The 17,726-nt window shown below is 46.1% G+C and overlaps 1 protein-coding gene across 1 annotated transcript in view; it reads left to right on the forward strand.

The window, feature by feature from the left end:
• Nucleotides 1–4,265: 4,265 nt before the first annotated feature.
• FHIP1B (FHF complex subunit HOOK interacting protein 1B) overlaps nucleotides 4,266–17,726 on the forward strand; it is a 21,232-nt gene continuing 7,771 nt past the window's right edge. Inside the window, exons 1-6 of the mRNA XM_024756981.1 lie at nucleotides 4,266–4,396; nucleotides 11,517–11,845; nucleotides 11,976–12,614; nucleotides 12,981–13,139; nucleotides 13,332–13,418; nucleotides 13,625–14,043. Coding sequence (XP_024612749.1) covers nucleotides 11,708–11,845; nucleotides 11,976–12,614; nucleotides 12,981–13,139; nucleotides 13,332–13,418; nucleotides 13,625–14,043 — 1,442 coding nt within the window. The 5' untranslated portion in view covers nucleotides 4,266–4,396; nucleotides 11,517–11,707. The remainder of the gene's footprint in view (nucleotides 4,397–11,516; nucleotides 11,846–11,975; nucleotides 12,615–12,980; nucleotides 13,140–13,331; nucleotides 13,419–13,624; nucleotides 14,044–17,726) is intronic.

Genomic DNA, 17,726 nt, shown 5'->3' on the forward strand with positions numbered 1-17,726 from the left:
TCCCTCAACTTGATGTCCCTTTCACTACTATCATCTTTCTCAGTCAACAAGTCATAACCAGAACACCTGCTATGTGCCAGGCCAATATTGTGCTAAGTATTGGGGATAAAAGATGAATGAAGCACATTCCTTGCCCTCCAGAAACTCACAGTCTGGTATGGGGGAAGAGTCAGGTAGATAGGCAATTACACATCAGTCTGATGGGTACTCTGTTAGGTGGGTACACAGAGGGTTATTACAGTACATAGAAAGGGTCCTAATTGAGACTGGGTTCTGTAGGATGAATAGGAGTTAGTCAAGTATAAGATGGAAGAGTGAAGAGTACTCAGGCAAAATGTATAGAGTATGCAAAGGCATAGAGATTTCAAAAAGCATGGGTGACTGGGAGAACATCACTTGGTTTTTGTAGTGAACCTGAGAGGCTAGTGGTAAAAGATGAGGCTGAATGGTGGACAGAGGACAGCTCAGGGAGAGCTTTGTCAGTCATGTTATACAGCTAGGATTTTATCTAAAGGCAATGAAGAACTCATGAAATGTTTTGCACAGTTAAGCGATATGGCTAGATTTGCGTTTTCAGAGAGTTTCTTGGAAGGAACATCTATAGTTTCCAACATTTTATTTTATTTTTTTGAAATCCTCTTTTCCCATGGCTTCTATTGATACCATAATGTCTTGGTTTTCTGCTTATTTCTTCTCAGTCTTTTTCATAATTCCCTGTGTCCACCCTTCCTGTTTTGGTGTTTCTTTGGACTCTGTCCTAGGCCTTCCTCTCTTTGCATCCTCCCAACTCTCTCTGGTCAATCTTGGCCACCCACAGGATCTCCTTTTGCAACTAATGTCTCCCAAGAACTCTCTTTGAGTTCCAGACCTACCTATACCACTAATTGCTGTCTGGATGTCCCCACTCGGACATTCCACAGTCACCTTCAGCCCATTGGCTCCGTAATTGAGCTCATTATCTTCCCCCATCTGCTCTTTCTCTTATAATCCCTATCTCTGGCTTATCAGCCAAAATACCTAGCACCAGTATTTATTATTATTACTATTGTATAACATTGTGGCAGTTTTCAAAAATAGTCACAAATTCTTTGATGCTCCTTCCTTGTGGCTGTTCAGTCAATAGAGTATAGCAGGAGTGATGTTGTGTGACTTCTGAGACCAGATAATAAAAGTCCATGCAGCTTCCTTCTGGTTTTCTTTGAACACTCACTGTCTGGAAGCTCCCTCTCAGGATGCTCCCTCTTGGAACCTAGCTGCCACGCTGTGAGAAGCCCAAGCCACAGGAGGAGGCAGGTGTCTGTACTTTGTTTGACAGTCCCAGCTCAAGCATCAGACATGTGAGTGAAGAAGCCTCCAGATGATTCCAGCCACCAGCCTCAAGTCACCCGCCACACGTTTGAAATTTCTAGTTGAGGTCCCCCAGACATCAGGGAATAGAGACAAGCCATTCCTGCCATGTCTTGTTCAAATTCCCAGAATCTGTGAGCAAAAAAAATGGCCATTTTTTTACACTATTAAGTTTGGGATGGTTTGTTACACAGCATAGTAACCAGAACATACATAGAGAAAAGTACATATTTCCTAAGTACACAGCTTGATGAATTTCAGAAGGTGAACACAGTCATGAACCAGCACTCACATCAAGAGCCCCACTCTGTCCTCTTCCAGTCAATGCTTTTCCAAGGGTAATCACTGTCCTGGCTCTCAATCCTGTAGTTTAGTTTTGCCTGTGTTTGACTTCTATAAACTAAGCATCAGTTTTTAATCCTTCCTCTTATTTTCCTTTCATATTCATCCAGTCATCAAGCCCTGGTGACCTAATAACCACGTATCCATTTCTCTACATCCTTACTATTCTAATTTGGGCCTTATCAATCTGATCATAAAATTCTTTATAGTTCTCTATTATCCCAAGGATAAAAATCTAAACACATTAACACGGTCTGCAAAGCTCTCTGATACCTGACCTCTGTTTGTGTCTTCAGCCTCATCTCACAGTGTTTCCTCTGCACATTTCCTAGGCTCCAGACAAGCTGTACTGATTATGGTTTTCAGAGTACCTCCCACATGTTGTCCATTCTTTCTCACCTTGTTATGTGCTGATCTTTTGGGCTGAAACTTCCATTTCTTTTTCTTTTTAAATACTTTTCCTTTTGAACTAATTTTAGGCTTACAGAAAAGTTGCAAAAATAGTATAAAAGTCCTTGTAAACTCCTTACCCATGTTCCCTTGTTATCATCTTATATAACTAGAGCACAGTGATCAAAACCGGGGAATTAACATCGATACAATACTTGCAACTAAACTGCAGACCTTATCTGAAACTTCCATTTCTCAGTCTTACTCTTGCTTGGTTCTCAAGACTGCTCAAACATCACCTCCTCCTGGATGGCTTCCCTAGGCCCCTTTGCTCTTCTTTCCCCTCATCTTCTAAACACACATAACACGCTAAGTGCTGCTCCAAGATGGCAATTACACTACGTTGCAATTGTCTACCAATAAGGGCTGAGGTCCTGGAGGGCTGAGACTGGTTTTAATTGATCTGGAATCCTGCCTGACAAAGAGGACCTTACTCCATGTTCCTTGGGTTGACTGAAAACGATAGTGCCCAAGGGATCACAAGGCAGCAGGTGTTGGCGAGCCAACGAGGGGCGGTCATTGCCCGGGTACTATCCAAGCCGTTCGTGCAGATGGTGCAAAAAAGGAACTAGACCTCTCGCTGTCAGCCCTCTCTAGGGCTCTGCTTTTCCACAGGCCCCGCCCACCTACCGACTCCTCCCCTCAGGCCTACCCTCTTGTTATCTCCTCCCCTTCCACGCCCCCTCTTCCACGGTCAGCACAGCCAAGATCCGTGACCCCGCCCCTATCACGTTAGCCTCACTTTCAGCCGGATCTCTGTCCTAAGCCCCGCCCCCCGGTCTTTCCCTGCCTCTTTAAGTCGCGTCGCTCTTTAGGTCCCTCCTTCTGCCCTCCGGTTCGACCTTTCTTCCTCAGGCTCCGCCCCCGCCCCGCGGGCCTCCGCCTCCCCAGAGGTCTTCCCCTATGACACGCCAGAGTCCTTCAGAAGGGCGGGGTTTTCAGTGCGAGGGGGCGGAACCTGGGGGAAGAGGCGGTACTCCTTGCTTGGAATGCCGTCGGCGACCCCGCCCCTGCGCTCTGCCGTTGCCAGGAAACAAGCATCAACGCTCTGGCTTTAAAAGTCCTTGTAAACTCCTTACCCATGTTCCCTTGTTATCATCTTATATAACTAGAGCACAGTGATCAAAACCGGGGAATTAACATCGATACAATACTTGCAACTAAACTGCAGACCTTATCTGAAACTTCCATTTCTCAGTCTTACTCTTGCTTGGTTCTCAAGACTGCTCAAACATCACCTCCTCCTGGATGGCTTCCCTAGGCCCCTTTGCTCTTCTTTCCCCTCATCTTCTAAACACACATAACACGCTAAGTGCTGCTCCAAGATGGCAATTACACTACGTTGCAATTGTCTACCAATAAGGGCTGAGGTCCTGGAGGGCTGAGACTGGTTTTAATTGATCTGGAATCCTGCCTGACAAAGAGGACCTTACTCCATGTTCCTTGGGTTGACTGAAAACGATAGTGCCCAAGGGATCACAAGGCAGCAGGTGTTGGCGAGCCAACGAGGGGCGGTCATTGCCCGGGTACTATCCAAGCCGTTCGTGCAGATGGTGCAAAAAAGGAACTAGACCTCTCGCTGTCAGCCCTCTCTAGGGCTCTGCTTTTCCACAGGCCCCGCCCACCTACCGACTCCTCCCCTCAGGCCTACCCTCTTGTTATCTCCTCCCCTTCCACGCCCCCTCTTCCACGGTCAGCACAGCCAAGATCCGTGACCCCGCCCCTATCACGTTAGCCTCACTTTCAGCCGGATCTCTGTCCTAAGCCCCGCCCCCCGGTCTTTCCCTGCCTCTTTAAGTCGCGTCGCTCTTTAGGTCCCTCCTTCTGCCCTCCGGTTCGACCTTTCTTCCTCAGGCTCCGCCCCCGCCCCGCGGGCCTCCGCCTCCCCAGAGGTCTTCCCCTATGACACGCCAGAGTCCTTCAGAAGGGCGGGGTTTTCAGTGCGAGGGGGCGGAACCTGGGGGAAGAGGCGGTACTCCTTGCTTGGAATGCCGTCGGCGACCCCGCCCCTGCGCTCTGCCGTTGCCAGGAAACAAGCATCAACGCTCTGGCTTTGGCCGGGCCCAGCCAATGAGCTGGCACGCCGCTGCCCAGCGGTGCGTCGCTGGGCGGTTACGTGTGGTGCGCGGGGGCGCGGGTTGCGTGTGGCGCGGGGCGGGGCGCGGCTGGTGCGCCTGAGGAGCGATGGCGGCCTCAACTCACCTAGCACCGCGGTGGCGATCGGGCCTGCTCAGGGTCGGAGTTCTGTGACTGAACAGTAAGTGAGGGCCGGAGGGCGTGTGAGAGGGGAAGAGGGGCTGGGGAATGACGGCACTGGGTTTGGTGACTGTCCTGGTTGTGAGGGGACAGGATGAGGGGCTGGCATGTGGTGAGGGGCCAGGTGTGAGTGTCTAAGGTAGGGGAGCAGGGCGAGAGCCTCGGGGTGAGTGGGCAAGTAAGGAGCTGGGTTGTATGAGGGGCCGGGATGCCTTCTGAGGGGCCAAGTGGAAGGGACTTGTGAACACGATTTACTGAGGAGCTGGGGCTCCTGTGGGCAGGCGTGAGGGACAGCCCTGGGACCAGAGTGAGGGGCTGAGGCCTGTGCGGGGAGGGGGAATGGACAGGGCGAAGGCGGGAGCACGCGGGCTGGTGGTGAATCGGGAGGGAGTTGAGAGTAGGGCATGGGGGAAGGAATGAGGGTTGTGAGACTTGGATAAAGGTGAGAGGTCGGTTCTGAGTGGAGTGTTCTGCCCAGTGAGAGCAGTAGTTTTAGACTGAGTAGGACAGCTTGGGTGGAAGTGTTGTGCTCTTGGCTCTTCTGCTGCCTGGGCTCTACATATTTTGGAGGATCAAAAATGATAAGCGTCGTGGGCAGTAGTAACAATGATAATGGAAATCATTTTTTAGGCTTACTCTTCAACAGAGTCATCATTGGAATCCCTCGTTCCCTCAAGTTCCTCCTTGGGACTGCAGACTTGAAGATGGTCCCTCTCATGGAGATTTTTTGGCTATGACCGCCTATGTTTGTTGTCATTCCACCTGCTTCTGGGCAACCTTACTCCACTGCTGCTCCTTACCTGTGCTGAGCTGTGGGGCTTTGACCGTTGCCATCTGTATTGGACTAACCACTTACAGCTGCTAATTCTACTTTCACGGAAATCATATGGTTTGTTACATACAACGCTGTATTTCGACTCCCAAACAGGATGGCTTTGCTTTCATTTTCTTACAGTTAAATTAAAAAAAAAAAAAAAGCGAACTTATGTACAATAAACTACTCATATTTAAAATGCACATGTTTGATGAGTTCTGGCATACGTTTACATCTGTGAAACCATCACCACTTTCAAGATACTGAACATTTCTCCCACCCCCAAAAGTTTTCTCCTGTCCCTTTGCAGTTCATTCCTCGCTCCACGACGTGTTATTGGGTTCACTTTATTAGCATTTTACAGGTCCCCTTTTCCCTGCCAACCCATATGCACATGGAAATTTTGAATGTTCTAGAAAGCTGGGTTGGCCCTCAGATAATGGCTCCTTTCACACGACTAAAATTTCCTCTCTATTGACAGTCTGCCACAGAGCAGATACCTCCCCCAGCCTCAGGAAGAGGTAGACATTCCCTATCCCGACCATTCTTTGGGAATTAGGGGCAGCCCAAGTCCCCATTCTGTTCTAGAGTCTGAGCCTCAGAACCAGCTGTTCTGTCCTATGGTATGTTTTCATTGCTTCTCTCTGGAGGCTGAACAGGTTTTCATGCTGGTGGAACCCTTGGCAATCTGCCCAGATGGTCAGAACCTTATAGAACTTACATGTGTAATGAAAGAGTTTAGAACAATGATTCCTGAACACTGGGCCAAGGACAGTGCCGGTCCATGATAAAGTTTTTTATCTATTCAAGGTGGAAGGAGAGAAAGGCAACATATGGAACATGAGTTTTCCATAAAGATAAATTTATTCTTAAATTATCTTTCCTATTCTTTTGGTATTAAAGTGCTCTCTCACTGGTAAAGTAATGGTGCCAGTGGATGATGGGTTTTAAAAAACGGATCTATTTGCCAAAATAAAAAGTAACAATCCTATTTAAAAATTTTTAAAATCTATTTCTACTGGTTCATGAAATCCAGGAAATTAGGGTGATGATAGTGTGCCTGCTGAATTATGTTGAGGAAGCATCCATTTATACAGTAGAATTACTGTCTGACATCTAAATTGCATTCATGCATTACACAGCGATGTCAGATTTTACTGGAATTACATAGATTCCTTGTGAAGTATGCAAGGGCAGGAATTCTTATTTTATAGATGGAGAATCAAATCGAAGAGCCAGAGACCACATAGTGATAAAGTGGCAAAGCTGGACCCAAAATTTGGTCTCAAGAGAGTGACAGTGACTTGGGAAAAAAAAGTTTGTAACAGAGAGTGAAGGTGATGTGGAGTAAAAAGCATGTGATATACAGGAAGGGTTGTGATGACATGGAGGACGTTATCCTGGCAAAAAAGTCTTTTCTATGATTTGTAATTGTTCTGTTTCCAAAAGAGGTTAAAGAGACTTTGAGGGTGACATGGGTTTGAAGTTTTTGTTTAATAATGTGACAAAAACATAGGAACAGGTGTACATAATACCTGTATCACATTGTGATAGTGATAGGTGAGTCAAGTCACATGTCCGATGGTTCTTAGGGACTGTCCAAATTCTTGGCTGATCTGGAGAAAGCACTAGGTTTCATAAGCTTCCTGTTTGCTATGCTGAATTCTTTGTTGAATAGTAGTGCGTTAAGTATAATGGATTTTGCTTTATGATATATATAGCTGAGTGGTAGATCTGAGGAGATGAAACGTAGATGTAGATGATGATGTAGAGATAGAAACGTGCTTGGGGTGCTGTGTGTAACCATCTATTCCATATCTGCTATGTGCCAGGCACTCTTATAAGTGCTGGGAGGACAAATTCATTCATTTGTATAGTAATTCATTTATTCATTCAGCAAATACTTTAGCATATAGTCTGCCCTTGTGATGCTCACATTTTATGAGATAACAAGATAGATAAGATGTGGTCCTGTGAAGTCTCAAGGAATTTTCAATCTGGTTGGGAGAGATGGACACGTGAAAAGATAATTTCAGTTGAGAGAGAGAATGTGAAATATGAAAGTATATCATAATGAGGTGATTACTTGTCTGTATCTAGTCTCAGTCTCTCTCTATGTTCCAGTCATATTTACTCAGTGATCTATGGTATATCTCCACAGGTATCGCAGTTAACGTGTCCAAAACAGAACTCATTGTCTTTGCTTTGAAAGTCTGCTTTTGTACCGTGTGTCATATCGCAATCCAGGCAAGGACTTCAGTGTCATCTTCCATCTTTCTGCTCCTTCACCCCCTGTATGTAGTCAGTCACGAAAATCTTAATACATTTCCCTTTATATTATCTGTTTTCTTCATCTCCACAGCTACGTCTTCACAGTTAAGGCTTTAGTTTACTACCTCCTCATCTCTCATCTGGATGTTTTTCCCCAGACAGTCTCCTGCCTTCAGACTTGCTCTTTTCTCATGCATCCCTGGAATGGTCTTTCTAAAAATGCAAATTTGATCATGGAGCTCCTCTGCTAAAAACTTTTGGCTCTTTGTGTTCTGTAGGATAACATCCAAATTCCTTAATATGGCATCATTTGGCCTCAACTCACCTCTCCAGCCTCATCTTGGGCCACTCTCTCTCTACTCTGTGTTCTAGCTTGAATAAATTGTTCACAATTCCCTGACAAACATGTTACTTTTTTGAGCCTTGAAATCTTTGTAATAGCTGCTTCCTCTACTAGGAATGCCTTTTCTTCTCTGCCCAGTGAACTTTCCTCAACCATTAGGATCTAGTTCAGTTTCACCTCCTCTTTGACTTCTTTGTCGCCCTTCTGCAAAAGGGTGGAGAAAGCTGTGTGTGACTGGGGATTTACTGTTGTAAAGGGGAGTCACTATGCAATGGAGTTCATGCTGTGAGTTATGAGGGCTCTGCTGGAGTGAGGTGGGGAGATCCCTGCAAGAAGCAGAGGTGGTACTGGGGAGAGGGGAGGGAGTGAGTTAGCACCATACACTGATAACCCATTTGTCTCATACATATAGGCTGAGGGATAGACAGGCAGAGAGGATATGTCTGAGCTGAGCTCTAGATCGTAGGCTCCTATGAGGTGGGGTTTGTTGATTTGTTCTTCCCTTTTGTATTACTATGAAGTTTTAATCAGATCTTTCTACTTTCAGAATCTAGGGTAAGAACCCATCGCTGCCTCTTACGTCAGTAAGAGGAAGAGCCATTGTAGGGGGAGAGAAGCCTCAGAACTTCACTGACCTGTTCTTAGAAGGTTGTTTTGGTCTCTCTCTGTCTGCTGTAGATGTTGCAGGTGTATCCCTGCCCCCACCTTCCTCCCTCTTTGCCTCTCCCAGGGCAAAGGTTCATAAGTGAGACTGAGCCATTTCCTGCCTCGTGCCTGCTATTCCGAGATTGGTGGGCACCCTTGCTGAGTGTTCCTATAAGGCTGTATTTCGGGCCCTCTGGTGAGTGCTTGACCTTGGCCATTTTGGGGGGTCTGAAAGATCATCTCCTTCTCTTTTCCTTGTGGCTGAGCCTGTAGGTAAATTTGGGAAGAGGGATCTACTTTTCTCTAGACTTTGCTGTGGGAGGAAAGGGCACAGTAATAGGGTGGTGATCCCATTCTCTTCTGTCTTGTTCTGAACTTTTCAGGGTTAACAGGGAGTGAGGGAGTCTTAGGTGGGTGACAGGAACACCAAGCTGTGGCTTTCTTTTAGATTTCTGAAGTACGTGAAGAGGGTCCAGGTTAAGTGTTAGCTTTTGGGTTCTGAGACAGTGATTTCAGTGTGGCTTTTCTCTTTGAGGTCTTTGAAAAGAAATGGGGGTGGGGTGGGCAGGGAAAGTCCTGGAGGCCAGTTCCCCTTGGGTCTGTGAGCATTGCTCTATGTTAGTCAAGGAGTGGAGCAGAAGTGGGCGCCCCAGGTACACCCCAAGGTAGAAGCTGTTTGTTAGTCTTTGGAATTGAGTTCTAGAAGCTGGAAGCAGTTTAGCTGTGGACATGTTAAGGCCTTACTTTGCTGAGACTGGACGCTTGGCCCTTCTTCAGCTCCCCTGGGGTATGAGTGTGAGGTTAGGTCTCTCTTTGCTCCACCATATGTTGCTATCTGACATATTTTTAAAGGCAAATTTGATCTTGTCATTTCCTTGTTTAAAAACCTCCTTTATTCCAGGGTGTTGATAGATAAAACCCAAAGTCCTTAGCATGATATTCAGTGGTATTTATAACCTTCACCCATGTTTACCCTTCAACTTAATATTGTATCTCTCTTCTCTAAATAGTCTGAGATTAAGTCACACCAAACTTGCAACTGTTCTTCAAATTTGCTATGTTCTTTCACAGTGCCATATTTTTGAACATACTGTTTTTAATACGAAGAAGGCCTTTCCGTCTGCTTTCTTTGTGGCCAGTATCTCGTTGTTAAAGATTTAAATCAGATATCACCTCTTTTCTGGAATCCTCTTATAGTTTCCCAGGAAGATTTAGTTGCTTTCCTTAGCACCCCCATGACATTTTTGTAAGTACCTCTGTTTATAATATCTATTGGAGTTTTTGTTTATGCTCCACCAACTGTTTTTATCCATTTTTGTATTTCCAGTGCTTACCTATTATTAGCACAGTGTCCCAGCACTTATCAGTATGATGTACACCGACTTAATCAATGAGTGAGCCCTGCCTGCTGTTTAGGACTGCTCCCACCCTTTATAAGACTGTCTTTTGAAAAAAAAAAAAAAGACTGTCTTTTGTTCTCCAGAAGGTTTTCTTAAGCATAGTTGCTATCTTCCTTTAGTGTGCGCTGATAATGGTGAGAGGGAGTGTATCTGGGTGGAAGGGGTGGTGGTTAATATAACTGGAGGCCAAATGTGGGCCTGTTGCTAGGTCTCTGGGTTCCTTTAGCCTTATTGAGTGTAAAGAGGAAGGACAACTGAACCACACCTTTCCTCTGAAGTTTTTTTGTTTTTTTTCCTCTGAAGTTTTTATACTTGTGAGATATTGTTGACAGACAGTATTGTTGAGGGGGTGGTAGATGTGATGAGAAGGAACTGTGAGCCATGGCCAAGGCCAGCAGCTGTTTTGGTACTTTTCCCCATTCTCTAGTGAGGGTGTCACGTCATGTCCCCAGGAGTGAGTGTTGGATGCATCTGACAGGAGTGAGTATATGTGTGTTTATGGGAGTGTATCCTTGTGTTCTTTGCTAGAATGAAAATTCTTTTGCTCTTTTGGTTGGCTCTGAATTTTTACCTCTTAAGATTATTCAGCCAGTTAAAGGTCTATTAGTGTATTTCCTCCTGGGTGGGCTTCTAGGGAGGGACCTGTAATCGTTAGAAAAAAATTTCTTCCTCAACAGTCCCAGAGGGCCGGAGTCAGATCAAGACTGGATTTCCTGATTGTTCTTTGTTTGTTCATTTACTCATTCACTTAAGCATCCGTACATTCAGCAAATATTTATTGAGTCCCTAGGCACTGCTCCAGGTACTGGGGATACAACAGAGAAACCTTGCCCTCAATGAGCTTCATTGTAGTGGGGAAGATAGACAAATAAATAGGCAAATAAATATTTTTAGAAAGTAAAAAAACTGCTAAGAAGAAAGGATTAGGAAGCTAGAGAGTGAAGGTGGGAAGATGTGCTATTTAGATAGAATTGTTAAGTAAGTTCTCTCTGAGGAGATGGCATTTGGAAAGAACTGAGCGATGTGAGCAATGTGAAGATCAGGAAAAGTACACTTCAGACAGAGGGAAGAGCAAGTATTCAAGAAGCCTTGTATGAGTAAAGTATGAGTGAGGAGGGGTATGGTAGGAGGTTAGATTATGTAATGCCCTAGAGACCAAGGTAGAGAATTTGGATTATTACCAGTGTGATAGGGAGTCAATGGAGGGTATTCAGCAGAGGAGAGATGTAGTATAATTTATGTTTTAAAACTCTGGTTGCCGTGTGGGGAATAGATTCTCAAAGGGGCAAGACTGGAAGTATGAAGACCAGATTGGAAGCTATTGCAATAGTGAGACACGTTTGGAGGGTATAGATGATAGGCTGATGAACTGGATATTAGAAGTAAGGACAAGAAGAAAGAAGGATGATGCCTAGGTTTTTGGCCTGAACAAGTAGGTAAATATTGGTATCATTTATTAGGGTGGAGAAGGCTGGGGGAGTAACACAGGTTTAGTGTTGGAATGAATTCTGTTTTAGACATGTTGGATTTAAGGTGCTGACTGTGTGTATGAAGTTCTCAGTGGAGTGGTGGTTCTGAGTTCTTCCTGCTGGGCGGTAGAGAGAGGCAAACTTCTATTAACCTCTTCCTTCCTTTCTCTTTGAATTAGATTTGTAGGTCTGGATCGGGCAGTGACCTCTGAGCTCACTACTCCAGCCTGGTATATCTTCTGGCTCCATGGACAGTTACTAGCTCCTACAGACCGGATGAAGCAGACTAGAGACACAAGTAGAGAAAGCCTCCGGCTGGCAAATTCTCAGAGTGTGGCCCTCTGGCCACTGGCCCTACCCGGCCTACCTCATGGAGAGGATGAACTGGCTGAGCAGACTGGCCTCCCGGGGCCCTGGGCATCGTGTACCACAAGGGGCCAGTCTGCAGACTCCTGTCATGGCTGACCCTGAGACCTGCCTCATGGTCTTCAAGAATCACTGGTCCCAGGTAGGAGACTATATGCTAAAGGTCCCAGTCTGCTGGCTGCCCAAGTCCTAACATTCTTTGTTCTCTCACCTTGCCATCTAGTCACCTGATCATCTTAAATTTTTTTCTCTTATCTGTCCTGCTTCCCCAGGTGGTGCGAATTCTGGAGCGGCAAGGCCCTAGGGCAGCTCCTGGGGGAGCCGACGATCTCAGTGCTGTGTGCAACCACACTTACCAGATGCTGACACTGCTGGCGGAGGATCATGCGGCGCCCTCGGCTCCCACGGCTCCTGGGCCCCTGCTGGAGTTTGCTCTGCGCGAGGATCTGCTAACCCGTGTGTTGACGTGGCAGCTTCAGTGGGATGAGCTTGGGGATGGGGTTGAGGAACGGCGGGCTGAGCAACTGAAACTATTTGAGATGCTAGTGAGCGAAGCTCGCCAGCCACTGTTGCGGCATAGTCCCGTTCGTGAGGCTCTGCTGATCTTGCTGGATGCCTGTGGCCGCCCTGTGCCCAGCAGCCCAGCACTGGATGAAGGCCTGGTGCTACTTCTCAGCCAGCTGTGCGTGTGTCTGGCCCGGGAGCCTTCATTGCTCGAGTTCTTCCTGCAGCCGCCTCCTGAGCCCGGAGCTGCTCCCCGTCTTCTCCTCTTTTCTCGCCTTGTACCTTTTGTCCATCGAGAGGGCACCCTGGGCCAACAGGCCCGTGATGCCCTACTCCTGCTCATGGCTCTATCAGCTGGAAGTCCCACTGTGGGCCGCTACATCGCAGATCACTCTTACTTCTGCCCGGTCAGCACCTCCTGGGATGGGGGGTAGGGTATGGTGTAGGCACAGGAGAGCACCTTCCTGTCCAGGAGTTGTGGAGGGACTATGTACCAGGGCCCTCTCCTTCAGGAAGTAGCCCCCCCGGGTTTGAAAGCAGCACCTGGAGTTGGGGTGGGGATGAAACATGGGCTTAGGTGGATAAGGCAAGTATGAAGGCTCTTCATGGGCCAGTGTTCCCAGGTGATGTGTTGGCACCCTGGGTGACTAAATATCTGCTCTGGTAATAGCTCTTACCCCTACTCACATAAAAACTCTGGGTTAATAGTTCCCTGTTCCCCTTTTTTATATCGTCTGAGTCTTTGGTAACCTGTCCTTGGGGCTGGCCCCCAGGTGCTGGCCACAGGGCTGAGTGCCCTGTACTCTTCACTGCCCCGAAAGATTGAAGTTCCAGGAGATGATTGGCACTGCCTGCGACGGGAGGACTGGCTGGGGGTGCCAGCCCTTGCTCTCTTCATGAGTTCCCTAGAGTTCTGCAACGCAGTCATTCAGGTGGGACTGGGGTTCCCAGGACGTCTGGCCTTTGGTCATTCTGGGGAGATGGGGTGGGAGGGGGTGCATTCCCTGGAGTTCTGGTTTTCTTTCAGCTTGGGGGTAGGGTGCCTATTTGTATTTACCATTCTGCTCCCTTCCTGACAATGGCCCCCTTCAAAATCCTCCGTCCTGTGTCTTGCACCCTTACAGGTGGCTCACCCTCTAGTGCAAAAGCAGCTGGTAGATTATATCCATAATGGGTTCCTGGTGCCTGTCATGGGCCCTGCCCTGCACAAGGTGAGAGTCATGGGTGGCAAGGCAGATTAAGGGATTAGGTTGAGGGGTGGTAACCTCAATGCCAGGACCAATGTGGGTGGCAGTGGGCTGGGTACTCCTCCCTTTTTCCCTGTCTGCTCCTGGTACCTCCTTAGAACTTAGGGAAAATGGCTTAGCATATGTGCGGGGAAGCCCTAAATTTCCAAACTTTCCCTTTCTTTGTCCAGACCTCTGTGGAGGAGATGATTGCCAGTACCGCTTATCTGGAACTTTTCCTACGGAGTATTTCAGAGCCTGCCTTGCTCCGTACCTTCCTGCGATTCCTGCTATTACACCGGCATGACACCCACACCATCCTTGACACCCTTGTTGCCCGTATTGGCAGCAACTCCCGGGTATGGCCCCTACCTCTGTCCTGGCTTACCTGGGTGAGCCATCTTCTCTCTCCGACCTTTGTTCTGGGAGGGTGTTCCTGCCCTTCTTTGGCCTTTGTCTCCAGCAATCACTTCAAAGTTAGGTGGCATTTTCTTTCTAGTATTAAACTTTTAACTGTTTTGGGTACAATTTTAATGTGGCCTCCTGCTTTTGTAATATACAAATCTAGGACACAGTTACCTTTTCTGGATGACTTCGGCTGCTCATCACGGCTATAGGTGTTTCCATTGTGTGACACTTGTTATGTAGCGTTGACCTGAGGTTCTCTTCAGCTGTGTAGCGCTTTGTGACTTGCTCTGGGTGACTTGAGATCACTTCTTCAGGCTTTGTGTCTGCTTTGATAGGTGATCCAGCTGCTACTAGTACGTTTACCTTTTCTTCCCTCTGGATTTGCTGTAGAGTTATAGAACTTGGGGCACCCATTTGCCCGCCTACCTACTTACGTTCCTTCTTTCTGAACATTTTGATTGAATGTTCACTGTTTGTCATACTGTTCTCTGGTACTGAGGATATAATGGTAAGCAGTGGTTGTTGACTTCATGGAGCTTCCTTCATAGAGGAGGTAGACAAGTAAACACATAACCAAAATAATTGAAAATTGAGGTCATTGTTGTAAAAAACCCAACAGGGTGCTTAGAAAACAGTAGAGTGGTCAAAAAAACCATTCTGAGGAGGTGACATTGAGTTGAGACCTAAAGGTCATGAGGGAGTTAGCCTATTGAAGAGCAAGTGGAAGAACAGTCTAGGCAGAGGGAGCAATGTATGCAAAGTACATAAGTGGGGAACAGGAAATGAAATGTATTTGAGGAAATGAAAGACCAGTGTGACTGGAGGTATAGTGAGCAAAGGGGAGAAGGGAAGGAGAGGTGGGTGAGTTCAGATCATGTGTGGCCTTGTAGACCATGGTAAGAAGTTTAGATTTTAACCAATAGAAATGTATATAAAATAGGAGTAAATTGTTTCTAAGTCATAAAGACCCGAAGTCTTTCTGGGGGAGTAAAGCATTAGTTTAGCCATGGACTTTATGGCATTTATTTTGGCTCTGTCAACCATTTTTGTTTCCTTCTTTTATTATAAATAATTGAAGTTCTCTGGGTCCTTGTGTTTAAAATAGAAGTTCTTAGATCACTAAAGGTTCTAGAAAACTGTTCTAGATAACTGAGGTACCCGGTAGTAGGGTTCCAGGTAAGTAAGGTTCCTGGATAGCTATGTTTTGTATAGTTGAGGTTTCTGAAGCTACGTTAGGGTGTATATGAGATATTCTAGACTGACTCTGATTTGACCAGTGTTTCTGAACCAAGTGTACACTTTAGAATTTGAAAATGACAGTAACCATAACAACAGATTCTAGGCTCTGCCTTAGATTTCTTGAGTTATAATCTTTGGGAGTAGGCCCAAGGCATGTGTACTTTTATAATACTCCAAAATGTAATTATGATACATGCCTTGGGTTAAGAATTATTGTCATAAACTGATAGGGAAGAGATGTCAAAGCTTTAATTTTACAAAGGCATTGAAAAAGTTTTATTTCTCATTATGCTGAAGCTCGACCAAGGTCTTAAATCTGTTTGGCCTCATGGAATGTCCTGTTCATGTTTTGGGAATGTTGATTTCCTTCCTAGGATTTGATTTTTCTTCCTGTATTGGGCTCTGTCCGTCTTGCTTTTGTCTTAATCTTATCCTGACTTCTTTGATTCTCCCTCAGTGTCTTTAGTCTTCAGCATATATTTCTGTTAGTCTTGCATTTGGTTCCCTGGTCTCAGGAGCCTTTCATGGTTTTGGGGTATTTATTCTTGGCTCTCAGTTCTTGGAGGAAGCAAATCTTTTCTCATTTTAGGATGCCCATGTTAAACATGCAGGTGCTTTCCTTTCCCCTGTTTAGCCCTTTTAAGCTTGATTCTGTTGGCCTGACTTTGTAACTGCTATAGTCCGACTTTTGTGGCTTAAGGTGAATCATGCTGGCTAGCTAGCCTGCGTATCTGTATTAGTTTCCTATTGCTGTCATAACAAATTACCACAAACATAGTGGCTTAAAGCAACACAAATTTTTTATCTTACAGTTCTGTAGGTCATGTATCTGACACGGACCTCACCCCACTAAAATCAAAGCATCAGCGGGGCTGCATCCTTTCTGGAGGCCCTAGGAGAAAATCCGCTTCCTTGCTCATTGGGATCATTGGTTGAATTTACTTAATTGTAATTATAGGACTGAGACTCCTGTTTTCTTGCTGGCTGTCAGCTGAGGACCATTCCCATCTTCTAGAGACCAACTAAATCCTTGGCTTGTGATCCCTTGTTCCATCTTCAAAGCCATCAGTGGTGAATCGAGTCCCTCTCATGCTTCAGATCTCTCTTCTTTTTGACCCAGCTAGGAAAGGTTCTTGGCTTTTAAAGACTCGTGTGATTTGAGTGGGCCTATCTGGATAATCCAGGCTACTCTTGCCATCTTAAATTTTTTAATAACCTTAATCATACCTGCAAAGTCCCTTCTGCCATGTAAGGTAATTTACAGGTTCTGGAGATTAGGACCTGGACATCTTTGAGGGGCCATTTTTTCTACCTACCACACAATCTTTCAGTGAGTCTGAATGTTTTCATTGCTAGTTAAAATGGTCATTTAGGATAAACATCCATGCTGTCTAAAATGGGAACTGCTATCTTATCTCTTTCCCACCATGATTGGCTTTTGTTTGGTTTTGTTTTGTTTTTTCCTTAAATGTATGTATGTATGTATGTATTCATTTATTTATTTATGGCTGTGTTGGGTCTTCATTGCTGTGCGTGGGCTTTCTCTAGGGGTGAGCGAGGGCTACCCTTCGTTGCGGTGCACGGGCTTCTCATTGTGGTGGCTTCTTTTGTTGTGGAACATGGGTTCTGGGCACGCAGGTTTCAGTAGTTGTGGCACGTGGGCTCAGTAGTGTGGCTTGCGGGCTCTAGAGCGCAGGCTCAGTAGTTGTGGCGCATGGGCTTAGCTGCTCCACGGCATGTGGGATCTTCCCGGACCAGGGATCGAACCCATGTCCCCTGCATTGGCAGGCAGATTCTTAACCACTGCGCCACCAGGGAAGTCCCATGATTGGCTTGTAATTCCCCCACAGTCATTTAGTTAATGATGAGCACCTAGACTGTGCAGGTAGTGCCCTGGACTAAGACCCAATAGTTGTCTTCAGGGTGCTCAAGGTATACTTGCCGTAAGGGAAGTATAGAGAAAGTGCTTCGGGGATTCATAGGAATGAGGGAGTGCTTACATGTGTCTCTTCTCTTCATCTAGCCAGAGGTGAACCACCTTTTTTACTTTTCTAAAACAAAAGTTTCCCTTGTTCTGGACCCACCTATTTTTTCCTTTTCCTGTCAGCTGCCCTTGAACTTTTCTTTATCCTACCTTCTGAGAGAGACACTGGTGTTGGAGAGGTGACTCAGACTCCTTGTTCACAGCCCCACCCACTTCCCAGCTGGGATTCTTCCAGGTTCCCTCTGGTTTTTTGTTGGTAGGCGTTCAGTTACTATGCTGCTATAGTCTGTTGACAGGCATTCCCTTAGTTATCACGTTGCTGTTGTCTCCTGTTAGTCATTCACTCAGTCCCAGTATTTCCTGGGGTCTCTTCATGGGTATTCATTCCATTTAAGTATTGCTGGTATCTCTGCTGCCAGGTATATATAGCCAGAGAGTTTGCTGACATGTGTATGGTCTATAGAAATACATTAAATCTGACATGTGGTTCATTCCTATCTGTGAATAATGAAGTCTTGACCACAAAGATCATGTGATCATTTATTTAATATTTGAATGATTGTTTTGTGCCAGGCCCTGTGCCATCATTGCTCCAGGAGAGGTTGGTTGGGCCTGGGGTTGGGGAGGTTTCCATTTGGTAAACATCTTGGAGGGTAGGGAGA

Source organism: Neophocaena asiaeorientalis, unplaced genomic scaffold (genome assembly GCF_003031525.2).
Source record: "Neophocaena asiaeorientalis asiaeorientalis breed wild unplaced genomic scaffold, Neophocaena_asiaeorientalis_V1.1 scaffold504, whole genome shotgun sequence".
NCBI lineage: Eukaryota > Metazoa > Chordata > Mammalia > Artiodactyla > Phocoenidae > Neophocaena > Neophocaena asiaeorientalis.